General features: G+C 37.7%; 1 protein-coding gene across 1 annotated transcript in view; it reads left to right on the top strand.

Moving 5' to 3' along the window:
- LOC127840633 (uncharacterized) overlaps positions 1-16,268 on the top strand; it is a 317,893-nt gene that overhangs the window by 22,969 nt on the left and 278,656 nt on the right. Inside the window, exons 18-26 of the mRNA XM_052369044.1 lie at positions 595-733; positions 3,991-4,154; positions 8,848-8,947; positions 10,942-11,108; positions 11,412-11,544; positions 11,926-12,095; positions 12,403-12,559; positions 13,334-13,494; positions 14,772-14,852. Coding sequence (XP_052225004.1) covers positions 595-733; positions 3,991-4,154; positions 8,848-8,947; positions 10,942-11,108; positions 11,412-11,544; positions 11,926-12,095; positions 12,403-12,559; positions 13,334-13,494; positions 14,772-14,852 — 1,272 coding nt within the window. The remainder of the gene's footprint in view (positions 1-594; positions 734-3,990; positions 4,155-8,847; positions 8,948-10,941; positions 11,109-11,411; positions 11,545-11,925; positions 12,096-12,402; positions 12,560-13,333; positions 13,495-14,771; positions 14,853-16,268) is intronic.

Below are 16,268 nucleotides of genomic sequence, written 5' to 3'. Positions count from 1 at the left end.
ATAGTTGAGGGGTTTTAAACTAGACCTTTGGAAAGAAATTTTTTGATGTGTTTATTTGTTTGTAAAATATAAAAATTTTGAGCGATGCATTTGTAGTCCCTCAGAAAATTTAGTGAAATTTAAAATCTTCTTTACTGGAATAAAGGTTTAAATGCTTCATTTCCAACCTTTGATATGCTGATGAGCAGCAAACAGCATTACACCTGAATTATTGGCAGGCTGTTCTGGTTTTATACTGGTTGCAAAAGCTATTTTACTTTGCTTCTGATGGGGAAAGGGTAAAATTAAAATACATTTAATGCTTAATTACTTCAGATTCATTGAGATACTTTAATAAAATGCATATCAACAGTTGGGCGCAACATTTTATAGAAAATGTGAACAAGATACATACATTTCATGCAGAACTTGCTTCAGCTCATCTTGGATTCTGGTTAAAATTCAGCATTACTACAAATCTTAAAATGACGTACACCTGGTACATTTTTTGTTACTTATTATACACTTAATTCCTAAAAATATGTTTTTGGGGAATTTCTACATTTTTAAGATACATTTTGCTAAATAATATATTTGGTCGGTTCTTGTTGCTAGGTAACATGTACATGTTCACTCCCCTTGCTATGGTGAACACTGCCCAACCTTGTCAGGACCTGACCATGATGAGGCAGGTGGCTCAGACAGAATGCAGGGACCAGCTGATCAAAGTACAGCTCTCCAAGGATAACTGCGGGTATGTTGGCCTCTTTCTCATACGAGAACTCAGTATATGCTCCCATATTCCCATAAATGACAATATGCACTAAGTCTGCATGCAGCCACAACTTGGCAAATAAAGCAACAACAACAAAGAAAAATAACACCTTTTTATGGGTGGAGATCTTCCACTGTTGTCATTCATCTAAAGAAATGTTTATATGATGATCCTTTAACTAACTTCTTCAGTGTACATTAAGCCTATGGCCATTAATGTAAATGCCTTATCATGTTAGCAACCCTGGGCAGGAACACATCCCCACTCACTCTTTAACCAATATAATACATATACAACAATTTGCTCTCATTTACCGAGACATATGAATTCACCTTGCCCTAAAGTGTAATATACTTTAACTAATTTTCCTACAAAACATAAAAAGAGCTCACCATTCTCAAAAGAAAAGCTCACTAACCTTTAAGCAAAAGCTCCCAGACCTCTAAGAAAAAGCTTACTGACCTCTAAAAAATAGCTCACTGACCTTACAGAAAAATGTCTATGACTTCAAAGATATTGCTCATTGATCTGATATAAAAAGGGCACTGACTTTAAAGAAACAGCTCACTGGCCTCATAGAAAAATCTCACTGACCTCAAAGAAAAAAACTGACCTCAAAGAAAACACGACCTCAAAGAAACAGCTCAATGGCCTCAAAGAAAACATTGACATCAAAGAAACAGCTCACTGGCCTCAAAGAAAACATTGACCTCAAAGAAACAGCTCACTGACCTCAAAGAAAACATTGACCTCAAAGAAACAGCTCACTGACCTCAAAGAAAACACTGACCTCAAAGAAACAGCTCACTTACCTCAAAGAAAACACTGATCTCAAAGAAACTGCTCACTGGCCTCAAAGAAAACACTGACCTCAAAGAAACAGCTCACTGACCTCAAAGAAACAGCTCACTGACCTCAAAGGAACAGTTAACTGACCTCAAAGAAAACACTGACCTCAAAGAAACAGCTCACTGGGCACAAAGAAAACACTGACCTCAAAGAAACAGCTCAATGATCTAAAAAAAAACATTGACCTCAAAGAAACAGCTCACTGACCTCAAAGAAACAGCTCACTGACCTAAAAGAAAAAAACTGACCTCAAAGAAACAGCTCACTGACCTAAAAAAAAACTGACCTCAAAGAAACAGCTCACTGACCTCTAAAAAATAGCTCACTGACCTTACAGAAAAATGTCTATTATTTCAAAGATATTGCTCATTGACCTGATATAAAAAGGGCACTGACTTTAAAGAAACAGCTCACTGGCCTCATAGAAAAATCTCACTGACCTCAAAGAAAAAAACTGACCTCAGAGAAAACACGACCTCAAAGAAACAGCTCACTGGCCTCAAAGAAAACATTGACCTAAAAGAAACAGCTCACTGACCTCAAGAAAACATTGACATCAAAGAAACAGCTCTCTGGCCTCAAAGAAAACATTGACCTCAAAGAAACAGCTCACTGACCTCAAAGAAACATTGACCTCAAAGAAACAGCTCACTGACCTCAAAGAAAACACTGACCTTGAAGAAACAGCTCACTGACCTCAAAGAAAACACTGACCTTAAAGAAACAGCTCACTGGCTTCAAAGAAAACACTGACCTAAAAAAACAGCTCACTGACCTCAAAGAAACAGCTCACTGACCTCAAAGAAACAGTTAACTGACTTCAAAGAAAACACTGACCTCAAAGAAACAGCTTACTGGCCTAAAAAGAAAACATTGACCTAAAAGAAACAGCTCACATACCTCAAAGAAAACATTGACATCAAAGAAACAGCTCACTGGCCTCAAAGAAAACATTGACGTCAAAGACACAGCTCACTGACCTCAAAGAAACATTGACATCAAATAAACAGCTCACTGACCACAAAGAAAACACTGACCTCAAAGAAACAGCTCACTGACCTCAAAGAAAACACTGACCTGAAAGAAACTGCTCACTGGCCTCAAAGAAAACACTGACCTTAAAGAAACAGCTCACTGACCTCAAAGAAACAGCTCACTGACCTCAAAGAAACAGTTAACTTACCTCAAAGAAAAACATTGACCTCAAAGAAACAGCTCACTGACCTCAAAGAAACAGCTCATTGACCTCAAAGAAAAAAAACTGACCTCAAAGAAACAGCTCACAGACCTAAAAAAACTGACCTCAAAGAAACAGCTCACTGACCTCAAAGAAACAGCTCACTGACCTCAAAGAAACAGACCACAAAGAAACAGCTCACTGACCACAAAGAAACAGCTCACTGACCACAAAGAAACAGCTCACTGACCTCAAAGAAAACACTGACCTCACAGAAACAGCTCACTGGCCTCTAAGAAAACATTGACCTCAAAGAAACAGCTCACTGACCTCAAAGAAAAGATTGACCTCAAAGAAACAGCTCACTGACCTCAAAGACAACACGACCTTAAAGAAACAGCTCACTGGCCTCAAAGAAAACATTGACCTCAAAGAAATAGCTCACTGACCTCAGAGAAAACATTAATGTCAAAGAAACAGCTCACTGACCTCAAAGAAAACATGGACCTCAAAGAAACAGCTCACTGACCTCAAAGAAAACACTGACCAAAAGAAAACACTCACTTGCCTCAAAGAAAACACTGACCTTAAAGAAACAGCTCACCGACCTCAAAGAAAACATTGACCTCAAAGAAACAGCTCACTGGCCTCAAAGAAAACATTGACCTCAAAGAAACAGCTCACCGACCTTAAAGAAAACATTGACCTCAAAGAAGCAGCTCACTAACCTCAAAGAAAACGCTGCCCTCAAAGAACCCGCTCACTGGCCTCAAAGATAACATTGACCTCAAAGAAACAGCTCACTGACCTCAAAGAAACAGCTCACTGACCTCAAAGAAACAGCTTACTGACCTCAAAGAAAACATTGACCTTAAAGAAACAGCTCACTGACCTCAAAGAAACAGCTCACTGACCTCAAAGAAAACATTTACCTCAAAGAAACAGCTCACTGACCAAAAGAAAACATTGACCTCAAAGAAACAGCTCGCTGACCTCAAAGAAAACACTGACCTTAAAGAAACAGCTCACTGACCTCAAAGAAAACATTGACCTCAAAGAAACAGCTTACTGACCTCAAAGAAAACACTGACCTCAAAGAAACAGCTCACTGGCCTCAAAGAAAACATTGACCTCAAAGAAACAGCTCACTGACCTCAAAGAAAACACTGACCTCAAAGAAAACATTGACCTCTAAGGCATTTTTTTGCAGTCTGGTGGATGCTCTGTACAGCTGCGTGGTCAATGAACTAGTCCTAATGTTTGGTGTTGATGACACATGCCCTGGGGGCAGCCCAAGCAAGGCCTACTTCTTAACAGCTCTCATTGATCACAGCAAGGAGGTCTTTGAGAGTGCAGCCACTCATCTGGAGAAATGTATGTTATGTTTGTTATTTGTCCTTATATGCACATATGGTGGTTTTAGGTTGATTTTTATGCACCCTATAGGATGGCATATAGCAGTTGAACTGACCGTCAGTCCGTCCTTCTGTCTGTCTGTCAGTTAGTCTGTACGTCCGTTCGTCCGAAAACTTAAACATTGGCCATAATTTTTGCAATATTGAAGATAACAACTTGATATTGGGCATGCATGTGTATCTCACGGAGCTGCACATTTTGAGTGGTGAAAGGTCAAGGTCATCCTTCAAGGTCAAATGTCAAAAAACAAAGTCCAAGGGAAGTAACAAGATTTAAAGGGTGATAATTTCTATTTTATTTCATTTGGCAGGTACAGATCATTTTCACAAGGGAAGCAATATTTTTTTAAAGGGATATAAAAAAAATATTTTTAATTCAAAGTGGCGCAATAGGGGGCATTGTGTTTCCGACAAACATCTCTTGTTTTATTATTAAAGTAAAAACTTTTATTTGTTATATTACTGTCTCAGACCTATAAAAAAGATGTCATACAGAGTAAAAAGAAAGATAAAAACCACAGTTATTACACAAAAATCACCTTACTTGCACAAGACAGCTTTGTTTCTACATGTCTAAGTTGAGTGACCTATGGAATTTAGTTTTTACTTTTCGGTACTTATGACCGTATTTTTAAGACCTTGATGTTTGAAGAAAAAAATACTTACACCTGATTTTTTTTTAAGTTGTTTTGTTCTTGTAATTTGTATAAAACTATTTGTGAACAATATTTCAGTGATTTTTTGTTAAACCTACTTGAAAATTATTAGTTTTCACCTTCTGCATTAAAAACTTGTTTCAATTAAACGAGATAGCATTTTAATAAGACAGCATTGGACATCATAAAATGCATCCTAAAGACTTATGGAATCCCGTATGGAAAACACAGCAAGGTTGTTCAATATGCCAGTACCCTTTTGTTGATTTTCATGATATTATATAATGTGATTTTCTTCGATTGATGCTTCCTTTGATGTTCACTGGAAGCTCTTATGATTTGGTCAGGATTTAACCCTTTCAGTGCGGGAACCGAATTTAAAAGGCCTTTGCAAACAGTTTGGATCCAGATGAGACGCCACAGAACATGGCGTCTCATCAGGATCCAAACTGTTTGCTATTCTGATAATATTCTTTGAAAAAAATCGAAGAAAATGCTAATTTTAGAAATTCAGCAGACGACATTTTAGCAGACAACAAATTTCCCAGCATGCAAAGGGTTAAATCATTATGACACTATTTGAGCCTCACTCTTGTGCCAAAACACATACATAAACAAACTCAATGAATAGTTCTTTGCTCTTTATTCAGTTGTTAACATAAAGTTTCCGAGCCCATATAATTCTTTAAATCAGTTGTTAATGCAATATTAATAAGTCCATGTAATTCTTAAGAAACTAATAAAGTTTCCAAGACATGACACAATCCGTGTAAATCCGTCCTGATAGGACCCCACCCCACTCCACCTGGGGTTGGGTTCTGAAGATAAACCTCTAGCGTACCTCCTTTGTGTTAAATCCTTATTATTTTTAGTGTCCAAAACGCATTGCTTATATGCATGTATCGTTACATAAACATGTCAACTTGATGGGTCAAACCAATTTGTTGAAATACATATACTGGCGCATTTACCATCTGGCAAGTGCACATACACGACAACACATGTCCATTTACCATGTAATCACGAACTGTAGCCAGTTGATAATGTGTATCTGCTGTCAACAAACAAGCGGTCTCAGGCCACATTTATGTAGCCACAGGGCACGCATTATAGCGAACAAGATCTACGGTAAACATCAATTATGCGACACTCTGTGTAAACTGGGCTTTATTCATGGGCTTAAAGTGTCATCCCAGATTAGCCTGAACAGTCTGCACAGCCTTTAAGGAACCACACTATCTGCATTATGGTATTTTTTATTTGAGGGAGGTTTCTTCACAGCAAAAATCCAGACGAAAATTGTAATCCCGGATGAGGGATGACACTTGATGCTCTTGCATTAAGCCCCATTTTCCCCCGAGCAATTCTCATTTTTTAGCTCATCTATTTTTTGAAAAAAAAATTATGAGCTATTGTCATCACCTTGGCGTCAGCGTCGGCGTCTGCGTCGGCGTCGGCGTCCAGTTAAGTTTTGCGTTTAGGTCCACTTTTCTCAGAAAGTATCAATGCTATTGCATTCAAACTTGGTACACTTGGTACACTTACTTACTATCATGAGGGGACTGGGCAGGCAAAGTTAGATAACTCTGGCGTGCGTTTTGACTGAATTATGTGCCCTTTTTATACTTAGAAAATTGAAAATTTTGGTTAAGTTTTGCGTTTAGGTCCACTTTTTCAGAAAGTATCAATGCTATTGCATTCAAACTTGGTACACTTACTTACTATCATGAGGGGACTGGGCAGGCAAAGTTAGATAACTCTGGCGTGCATTTTGACAGAATTATGTGCCCTTTTTATACTTAGAAAATTGAAAATTTTGGTTAAGTTTTGTGTTTAGGTCCATTTTATTCCTTAAGTATCAAAGCTATTGCTTTCATACTTGCAACACTTACTTACTATCATAAGGGGACTGTGCAGGCAAAGTAATGTAACTCTGACTGGCATTTTGACAGAATTATGTGCCCTTTTTATACTTAGAAAATTGAAAATTTGGTTATGTTTTGTGTTTAGGTCCACTTTATTCCTACAGTATCAAAGCTATTGCTTTCATACTTGCAACACTTATTAACTATCGTAAGGGGACTGTACAGGCAAAGTTATGTAACTCTGACTGGCATTTGGACGGAATTATGGGCCCTTTATACTTAGAAAATTGAAAGTTTGGTAAAGTTTTGTGTTTTGGTCCACTTTACCCCTAAAGTATCATAGATATTGCTTTCATACTTGGAACACTCGCAAACTATCATAAGGGTACAGTAAAAGGACAAGTTGCATAACTCTGGATGTCATTTTTACGGAATTATGGCCCTTTTTTGACTTAGTAACTTTGAATATATGGTTAAATTTTGTGTTTCGATCCACTTTACTTCTAAAGTATCAAGGCTATTGCTTTAAAACTTCAAATACTTTCATGCTATCATGAGGTTACTGTACCTGGCAAGTTGAATTTTACCTTGACCTATGAATGACCTTGACTCTCAAGGTCAAATAATTAAATTTTGCTAAAATTGCCATAACTTCTTTATTTATGATTAGATTGATTGATACTTTGACAAAACTACTCTTACCTGACATACCACAATAGACTCCACCCAAACCATTTCCGTGCCCCCCCCTCTTCCCCCTCCCCAAATCCCCCCCCCTATTTTTTTTTTTTTTTAACATCATCTCACAAATGACCACCACACCCTCACACTATACCCCCCCCCCCACCCCACCCCTCCCCTAAGGTTTTTTTTTCAAACGGTTAAAAAACAAAACTATTTATTTTGATAATTTTATGTTTGAAATACCGTCCAACCATCACACCCAAGAATCCCCCCCACCCCCCCTCCCCCCATCCGAATCCCCCCCCCCTCCCCCTAATTTTTTTTTCTTTTTTTTATGTCCCCCACTATAGTAGTGGGGGACATATTGTTTTTGCCCTGTCTGTCTGTTGGTCTGTTGGTCTGTTTGGGCCAACTTTAACATTTTGCAATAGCTTTTGCTTTATTGAAGATAACAACTTCATATTTGGCATGCATATGTATCTTATGAAGCTGCACATTTTGAGTGGTGTAAGGTCAAGGTCAAGGTCATCCTTCAAGGTCAGAGGGCAAATATATGTGGCCAAAATCGCTCATTTTATGAATACTTTTGCAATATTAAAGATAGCAACTTGATATTTGGCATGCATGTGTATCTCATGGAGCTGCACATTTTGAGTGGTGAAAGGTCAAGGTCAAGGTCATCCTTCAAGGTCAGAGGTCAAATATATGTGGCCCAAATCGCTTATTTTATAAATACTTTTGCAATATTGAAGATAGCAACTTGATATTTGGCATGCATGTGCATCTCATGGAGCTGCACATTTTGAGTGGTGAAAGGTCAAGGTCAAGGTCATCCTTCAAGGTCAGAGGTCAAATATATGTGGCCCAAATTGCTTATTTTATGAATTCTTTTGCAATATTGAAGATAGCAACTTGATATTTGGCATGCATGTGTATCTCATGGAGCTGCACATTTTGAGTGGTGAAAGGTCAAGTTCAAGGTCATCCTTCACAAGGTCAAGGTCATCCTTCAAGGTCAAACATCATATAGGGGGACATTGTGTTTCACAAACACATCTTGTTTTTTTTTAAAGATCATCTCACAAATTACCACCACACCCTCACACTATACCCCCCCACCTCACCCCCCCCCCATTTTTTTTTTTTGAAACGGTTAAAAACACAAATATTTATTTTTATTATTTTATGTTTGAAATCCCGTCCAACCATCGCACCCAAGAATCCCCACCAGAACCCCCCCCCCCCTCCCCCCCGATTTTGTTTTCCTTTTTTTCGCATTTTTGGAAGATAATGTAATAAATATCCACACCCCCACACAATGCACCCCTCTTCACTCCACCCCTCCCTCATTTGTGATTGAAAATGAGAGTCCCTTCACCTTTAAAAAGAAAATAGATGAGCGGTCTGCACCCGCAAGGCGGTGCTCTTGTATTTCACTCTTCCTCAGGTCAATACTGTGTTGCACCCAATGTGGATCATGTCTTCAAGACCCAGTGTGGCCACAGCCTTGATGATATGGCAGGGGTGGATATTGACACTGCTTGTTGGTGAGTAGACCTTCCATCAATTAACTGTACAACTATTATGCCCCCCTTCGAAGAAGAGGGGGTATATTGCTTTGCACATGTCGGTCGGTCTGTAGGTCGGTCGGTCTGTCTGTCGGTCCGTCCACCAGGTGGTTTCCGGATGATAACTCAAGAACGCTTGGGCCTAGGATCATGAAACTTCATAGGTACATTGATCATGACTCGCAGATGACCCCTATTGATTTTGAGGTCACTAGGTCAAAGGTCAAGGTTACGGTGACCCGAAATAGTAAAATGGTTTCCGGATGATAACTCAAGAACGCTTAGGCCTAGGATCATGAAACTTGATAGGTAGATTGATCATGACTGGCAGATGACCCCTATTGATTTTCAGGTCACTAGGTCAAAGGTCAAGGTCACAGTGACCCGAAATAGTAAAATGGTTTCCGGATGATTACTCAAGAACGCTTAGATCTAGAATCATGAAACTTGATAGGTAGATTGATCATAACCCGCAGATGACCCCTATTGATTTTCAGGTCACTAGGTCAAAGGTCAAGGTCACAGTGACCCGAAGTAGTAAAATGGTTTCCGGATGATAACTCAAGAACGCTTATGCCTAGGATCATGAAACTTCATAGGTAGATTGATAATGGCTGGCAAATAACCCCTATTGATTTTCAGGTCACTAGGTCAAAGGTCAAGGTCATGGTGACCCGAAATAGTAAAATGGTTTCCGGATGATAACTCAAGAACGCTTATGCCTAGGATCATGAAACTTCATAGGTACATTGATCATGACTTGCAGATGACCCCTATTGATTTTCAGGTCACTAGGTCAAAGGTCAAGTTCACTTTGACCCGAAATAGTAAAATGGTTTCCTGATGATAACTCAAGAACGCTTATGCCTGGGATCATGAAACTTGATAGGTAGATTGATCATGACTCAAAGTTGACCCCTATTGATTTTCAGGTCACTATATCAACCGTCAAGGTCACGGTGACCTGAAATAGTAAAATGGTTTCCGGATGATAACTCAAGAACGCTAATGGCTACAATAATGAAACTTCATTGGTACATTGATCATGACTTGCAAATGACCCCTATTGATTTTGAGGTCACTAGGTCAAAAGTCAAGGTCATGGTGACCCAAAATAGTAAAATGGTTTCGGGATGATAACTCAAGAACGCTTATTCCTAGGATCATGAAACTTGATAGGTAGATCGATCATAACTCGCAGATAACCCCTATTGATTTTTAGATCGCTATTCAAAGGTCAAGGTCACGGTGACCCGAAATAGTAAAAAAGTTTCCGGATGATAACTCAAGAATGCTTTTGGCTAGGATCATGAAACTTCATAGGTACATTTATCATGACTGGCAGATGACCCCTATTGATTTTCAGGTCACTAGGTCAAAGGTTAAGGTCACAGTGACAAAAAACATATTCACACAATGGCTGTCACTACAGCAGAGAGCCCATATGGGGGGCATGCATGTTTTACAAACAGCCCTTGTTTATTTTAGCTCATTTGCATCAAAGGCCTATGGCTTATAGAAACTGCTCTTAAGTCAGTTTCCTGGCTGGAGCCAGTGCTTGATGTCTTTTAAGGAGATTTAAAGAATGCTCCCACAGTATGGATCGACATTGTGACCTCCCGGTCACTATGTAGACACCTTAGCCACAGCAACTTCTATTAAGGTCCAAGCAATAAGCTTACATTTTTTTTTTATATCACCAGCATAATGTCTGTGAAGTTCCTCCAGCCCAAAAGTCTATAAAGCCTACTTAAAAGAAAACATTCAATGCAAATGTTCCAAAAAACTAATTTTGAGATATCCATGGCTTCACCTTATTATCTTGACGTTCTGTCTAAAAATTAATCAAGGGCTGGGTAAAGACTATGGTTTAGAGGTTCTTATTTGGGCTTCTGTGTACTGGAAAATGCAGAACACTGTGTGTCTACTCAGAAAACTTTTTCAACTGTTATCTTTCATGACATTGTTTTCAGGTTCATGCATCAGGAGATCAGTTGTATTGCTGCCCACACCCGACACTGGCAGCCCGCATGTTCCAAGATGTCAATTACTGAACTCATGTCAACTGACCCGCGCTTCCTGGCTTCAGTGGTGCAGCACAGACCGGACATCACACTTGAGCTCATGCAGCAGTGTGCAGGTAAAATATTGAGTGTTTGGTTGTTGTAATATATTGGTTGATGCTACTGATTGTAGACTTGAAATATTTCATGTGAGGACTAAAAGTTATTGTATACTTGTGTTACTATCACTGCAGAAAATATTGATTTTACTTGTTTAAATCTCAATTAATGGACCATAGTGATTATAAGCTTATTGTATTCCCTATACATATATATATATATATATATGATGACCATGTTGATTGATTCTAAGATACGTTAATTTAAAGTCAGCTCATAAAAATAAGAAATTTACAGGATAACAACATTTATGATTACAGGCAACACTGAAATCCCCAGTTATGGCCCCTTGTCTCCCACCAGCGTGTGCTTGGATCAGAACTACCTGCTGTATGTGATGCAGTTCAGATGCCCGCTCGCTATGGAAAGTTACTACTCCGACAATGCATGCAAGTATGTAAAGTTTGGCTTTTTTTTATTTACTTACTTTAGAACTCTACAAGGGCCTTTATATTGTAGTGCAGAAGCTTCTAGATGTTTATTGATTTTTTAGTATTGTCAAATTGTACATTGCATACATTACAATATTTACGTTAAAGTTAAGGAAAAATGATTTCTTTGAACTATTGATGTTCCATAGTTTTGTGGAATTTTTTATAAAAATGAAACTTTAGAGCAAACATCACATTGACAAATACTGTAATTAATTAGTTTTACCAAAGTGACATAAAAAAAGTTAATCAGTCGGGTGAAATACAAACAACCTGACATTTCTTTTTTCAATATTTTATGGTCATCAAAGCATGAAAATGAATTAGAGCAACCTCATTTCAGTGGGCTATTTCTGGTAACGGACTGTGTACGTCGTACCATATCAACCTCAGCACAGAGGGAGTGTTCATTTGAGGAGGTCTTCAAGAGCCTTACATACAGCTTTCCAGAGTATACGCTGAACGCAGCAAACACGTTTGGAACTCTGTACCCTGACATGCAAGGATGTTGGGGTATTACTTGTTTCTGTTTGATTTCAAAGATTTATTTTAAGGATTTAAAAAGTGTTTTCAGCATCTGATATGACTTTATTTTGAGATAGGCAGTTTCTGTCAACACACTAGACTGCATGTTTCTTGATCTTTGTTATGAATGGCTAAGTGTATTGATTTCTATCAACATTGTTTGCCACTTGTCCATTCATGTATTCTATTACATTTTTAACAGTGCATTTATGGTCGGTTCAAAACGAGCAATATACACCTGTATTTGTAAAAAAGTTGTCTAATCATGATGTTGGAACTTTTGGTTCTTTTGCAGATCACTACACAAATCTTAAGTATAGCTCACATGGGGAATGCCAACTAGCATTCCATCAGCATTTCAATCAGTTTGATAAGTGTTTGGAAATGGACGGCAGCATTTCGGTGTTACAGCTTACAAATGTCCTAAGGAGGTTGCCTGGACTAGACTGCGGGTAAGAGTTATATTAAAGCAGGGCCAGAAATCACAAATCTTTTTTTGGGTTAACCACATGAAATTCCTGAAAATACTATAATGCAGTAAGTCTCTTGCTGTTTCATATGATTGTCTTTTTACATAAAATATTTTAACAAATAAATACTTCGAACATGATTTATATTTTATCCTTTTTATTTAGAAATTTTGAAATTTATTATAGAAAATTTAATTATTTTTTTTTCTAGAAGTATCACCTAAGTGAGATTTCCCTAAGCAGCTTAGTGAAAACCGGCCCAGTGCCTTATTTGTTGAAAAATCTTATTTTTTCTTGGCAAAACGGATTTGAACCACAAAACTATACTTTAGGTATAATGTATGTCATTTTTCATTATATATTAACCTATTACCACTTAGATACGTATTTTTGCGATTTTGTAGTCCGTCAGAAAGTTGAATTTAATTAAAGACCTTTCTTACTTTATTCAAGTTTTAAAAGCTTCATTTCCAACCTTAGATACTGATAAGCATCAAACAGCATAAACCGGAACAGACTGCAAGTTACTCGCAGGCTGTCCTGGTTACATGCTGTTTGTTCACTTGTTTCTGATGGGGAAAGGGTTACAGTCTTCAGTTTGCATTGTGAATAGGAAGTTTTAAAAATAATGAATATTTTCTTTGCATAAAAATAAATCAGCTTATATAACAATACAATTATGCTATTTATGAAACTTGATTCTGTAGAATTCTCATATCAAACATAAAATCATAATTCTATGACTATTCCATGCAGACTGTTTAACATCAGCCTGGAGCACTGTTTCAAGTTAGCATTCGATGACATGAGCGGGAAGTGTGATGCCCAGTCAATCGCAGAACCCCTAGCTGGACAGTTACGTTTAAAACTTCAGCGCAAGACAAACTATGTCGCCAACTTTTTGAGATGTGCAAATGGTACTTTTTTTTCCTTTTTTTGGTTTTAATACTTCATAGAATGACACAGACTAATTATATAATTATTTCTCCCCCATATATTTGTGAGGAGATAATTCATGGCATGTTGCTGGGTTTGTATGTCAATATTTTATGTACTGCCCATAACTCTTATTGTGGGATTATGAAATACATTGACACAAAAGATCACCGTATCAAGATAAACTTTTTCTTGCAACAAAAAAGTTTTTCCCTAAAAGTTTACAGTGGACTTTTGACGTTTGTATAATCTGTATTAGTGAAATTTGATGTTCATGCATGACACATAACTTTATTGTGCATGATGTGATTTAGAAATATATACGTACAATGATAATCATCAAAGAAAGGTGATGTATGCAAGGACAGCCTCCTGCATTCAAGAAAGTATTTTCCCAAAAAATATTTGATAGCTTGAACAAAACATATTCCTTGTTTCTGATGTGGTAAGAACATCACTGTAAAGTGAATCAATGTACATGTTTGTATTTGCAAAAGTGAAATGTATTTCTCTTGCCAGTCACAATGTATTCCACTGTGGTACCCTCGATGTATTGCACTGGGGTTTCCTTGATGCACTGCACTGTGGTACCGCTCAAAGTATTATACTGTGGTACCCTCGCTGTATTGCACTGGGGTAACCTCGATGTATTGTACTGTGGTACCCTCGCTGTATTGCACTGTGGTACCCTCGATGTATTGCACTAAAGTACCCCCGATGTATTGCAATGTGGTTCCTTCGATGTATTGCACTGGGGTACCCTCAATGTATTGCTCTGTGGTACCCTCGATGTATTGCACTGTGGTACCCTCAATGTATTGTACTGGGGTACCCTCGATGTATTGTACTGTGGTACCCTCAATGTATTGCACTATGGTTCCCTCGATGTATTGCACTGTGGTACCCCTCAAAGTATTATACTGTGGTACCCTCGCTGTATTGCACTGGGGTATCCTCAATGTATTGCACTGTGGTACCCTCAATGTATTGTACTGGGGTACCCTCGATGTATTGTACTGTGGTACCCTCGATGTATTGCACTGTGGTTCCCTCGATGTATTGCACTGTGGTACCCCTCAAAGTACTATACTGTGGTACCCTCACTGTATTGCACTGGGGTATCCTCAATGTATTGTACTGTGGTACCCTCGATGTATTGCACTGGCGTACCCTCTTTGTATTGTGCTATGATACCTTCAAATTATTGTACTGTGGTACCCTCAAAGTATTGCACTGTGGTACCCTTGATGGGTTTCAGGTACAACTGTGGAGGACAGCTGTTCTGAAAGGACTAGAAATACCACTGTGATGAAATGTCTTTCTGAATGGCAAGTCAGAGGTATGCTCATTTTTACATTTCAACATTAATGGGACTTGATCACATATTTTAGAAGGATGTCATTAAATAAATTTACTTAGAAAGCTGTAATATGTGTAATAGTTGTTAAATAATTATAATAACAAGGAAGAAAGATTAAACAAAATGTATCTGCATTTATAAGGTTTGAACCCGGTACCTCTAGAAGCAAGAGGTAACATAATACAACTACACAACACAGGGCATTTAACCCGTTATCCCTTATAAACGCACTTTGATGCGTTTGTAGTCCCTTAGAAAATCTAATAAAATTTAAAATCTTCATACTAGTATCATGTTTTAAAGGCTTAATTTCCAACCTTAAGATACTGATAAGCAGCAAACAGCATTGAACCTGAACAAACTGTGAGTAACTCGCAGGCAGTTCTGGTTTTACTCTGGTTGCAAAAGCTATTTTCACGTTGCTTCTGAGTGGGAAGAGGTTTTAAGATGGAAGGCATTTTAAATTCTATGTCAGTTATGCTCCATTGGTCATTGTCGGCTCGGGTACTACTTAAATGTACCCCGGGTACTCTTTAAGTAAACTTAAATTAACCCCGGGTACGGAAATATACTGAAAGGTACCCAGGAATTCTAACGCTAAATTGATCATTGTTGGCTAATTTTTTTAATTAATTATGTTCATATTTATGTCAATATTTTGTCCTACTCAAAAAAGCATGTTCAGGCAGGTTTTGTTCCAAGAGAATATTGTTTCGTATTCCGTAGCGTGTTTACGACATCGGATTTTGGGTAGGAATAAACCTCTGGTACAGTCTAAATTAGCCAGGTACGTGTTGGTATATTTTCTGTACCTGGGTTAAGTTTACTTAAAAGAACCCGGGGTACATTTAAGCAGTACCTTAACCCACAATGACCAATCGAGCGTCAGTTATACTAATGTCTAGTAAATTTATCAATTGAAAGTGTTACACATGTTTTATTTTATTTTGTCCAATCTTTATTGAAAAGAACCAATACACAAATGTTTATTTTTAACATTTTTCTAAGGATGATTAATTTGCTTGTTTGAATATTATGCATGGATTCTTTCTTGAATCTGTCATGTTTTTACTGTTGACAAGTCCTTCTAATAATTAAACCCAATGGTATTGTTGTATTTTAATGAATTCATATTGAAAACCCTGCATTTTATGAATACTCTCATAACATTCTTTTAAGAGCACTTCTGTGTGCCGTGTTATTACCTATTACTTTTGGGATACATGACATAAATACTTTATGCATACAGTGAGTATACTAATTTAACACACATTAAAAACAAACTCCAAACACATGCTTCCCATGCTTAAATAACTACAACATTCAAAATTAACACATTATACGAAATGTATTTGATATACACATTTAACGTATTTAAAAAAAGTAAGTACCTAA

The sequence above is a fragment of the Dreissena polymorpha genome, chromosome 8, assembly GCF_020536995.1.
Source record: "Dreissena polymorpha isolate Duluth1 chromosome 8, UMN_Dpol_1.0, whole genome shotgun sequence".
Lineage (NCBI taxonomy): Eukaryota > Metazoa > Mollusca > Bivalvia > Myida > Dreissenidae > Dreissena > Dreissena polymorpha.
Note: the sequence above shows the minus strand (reverse complement) of the source record. Positions and strands in the feature narration are given on the sequence as shown.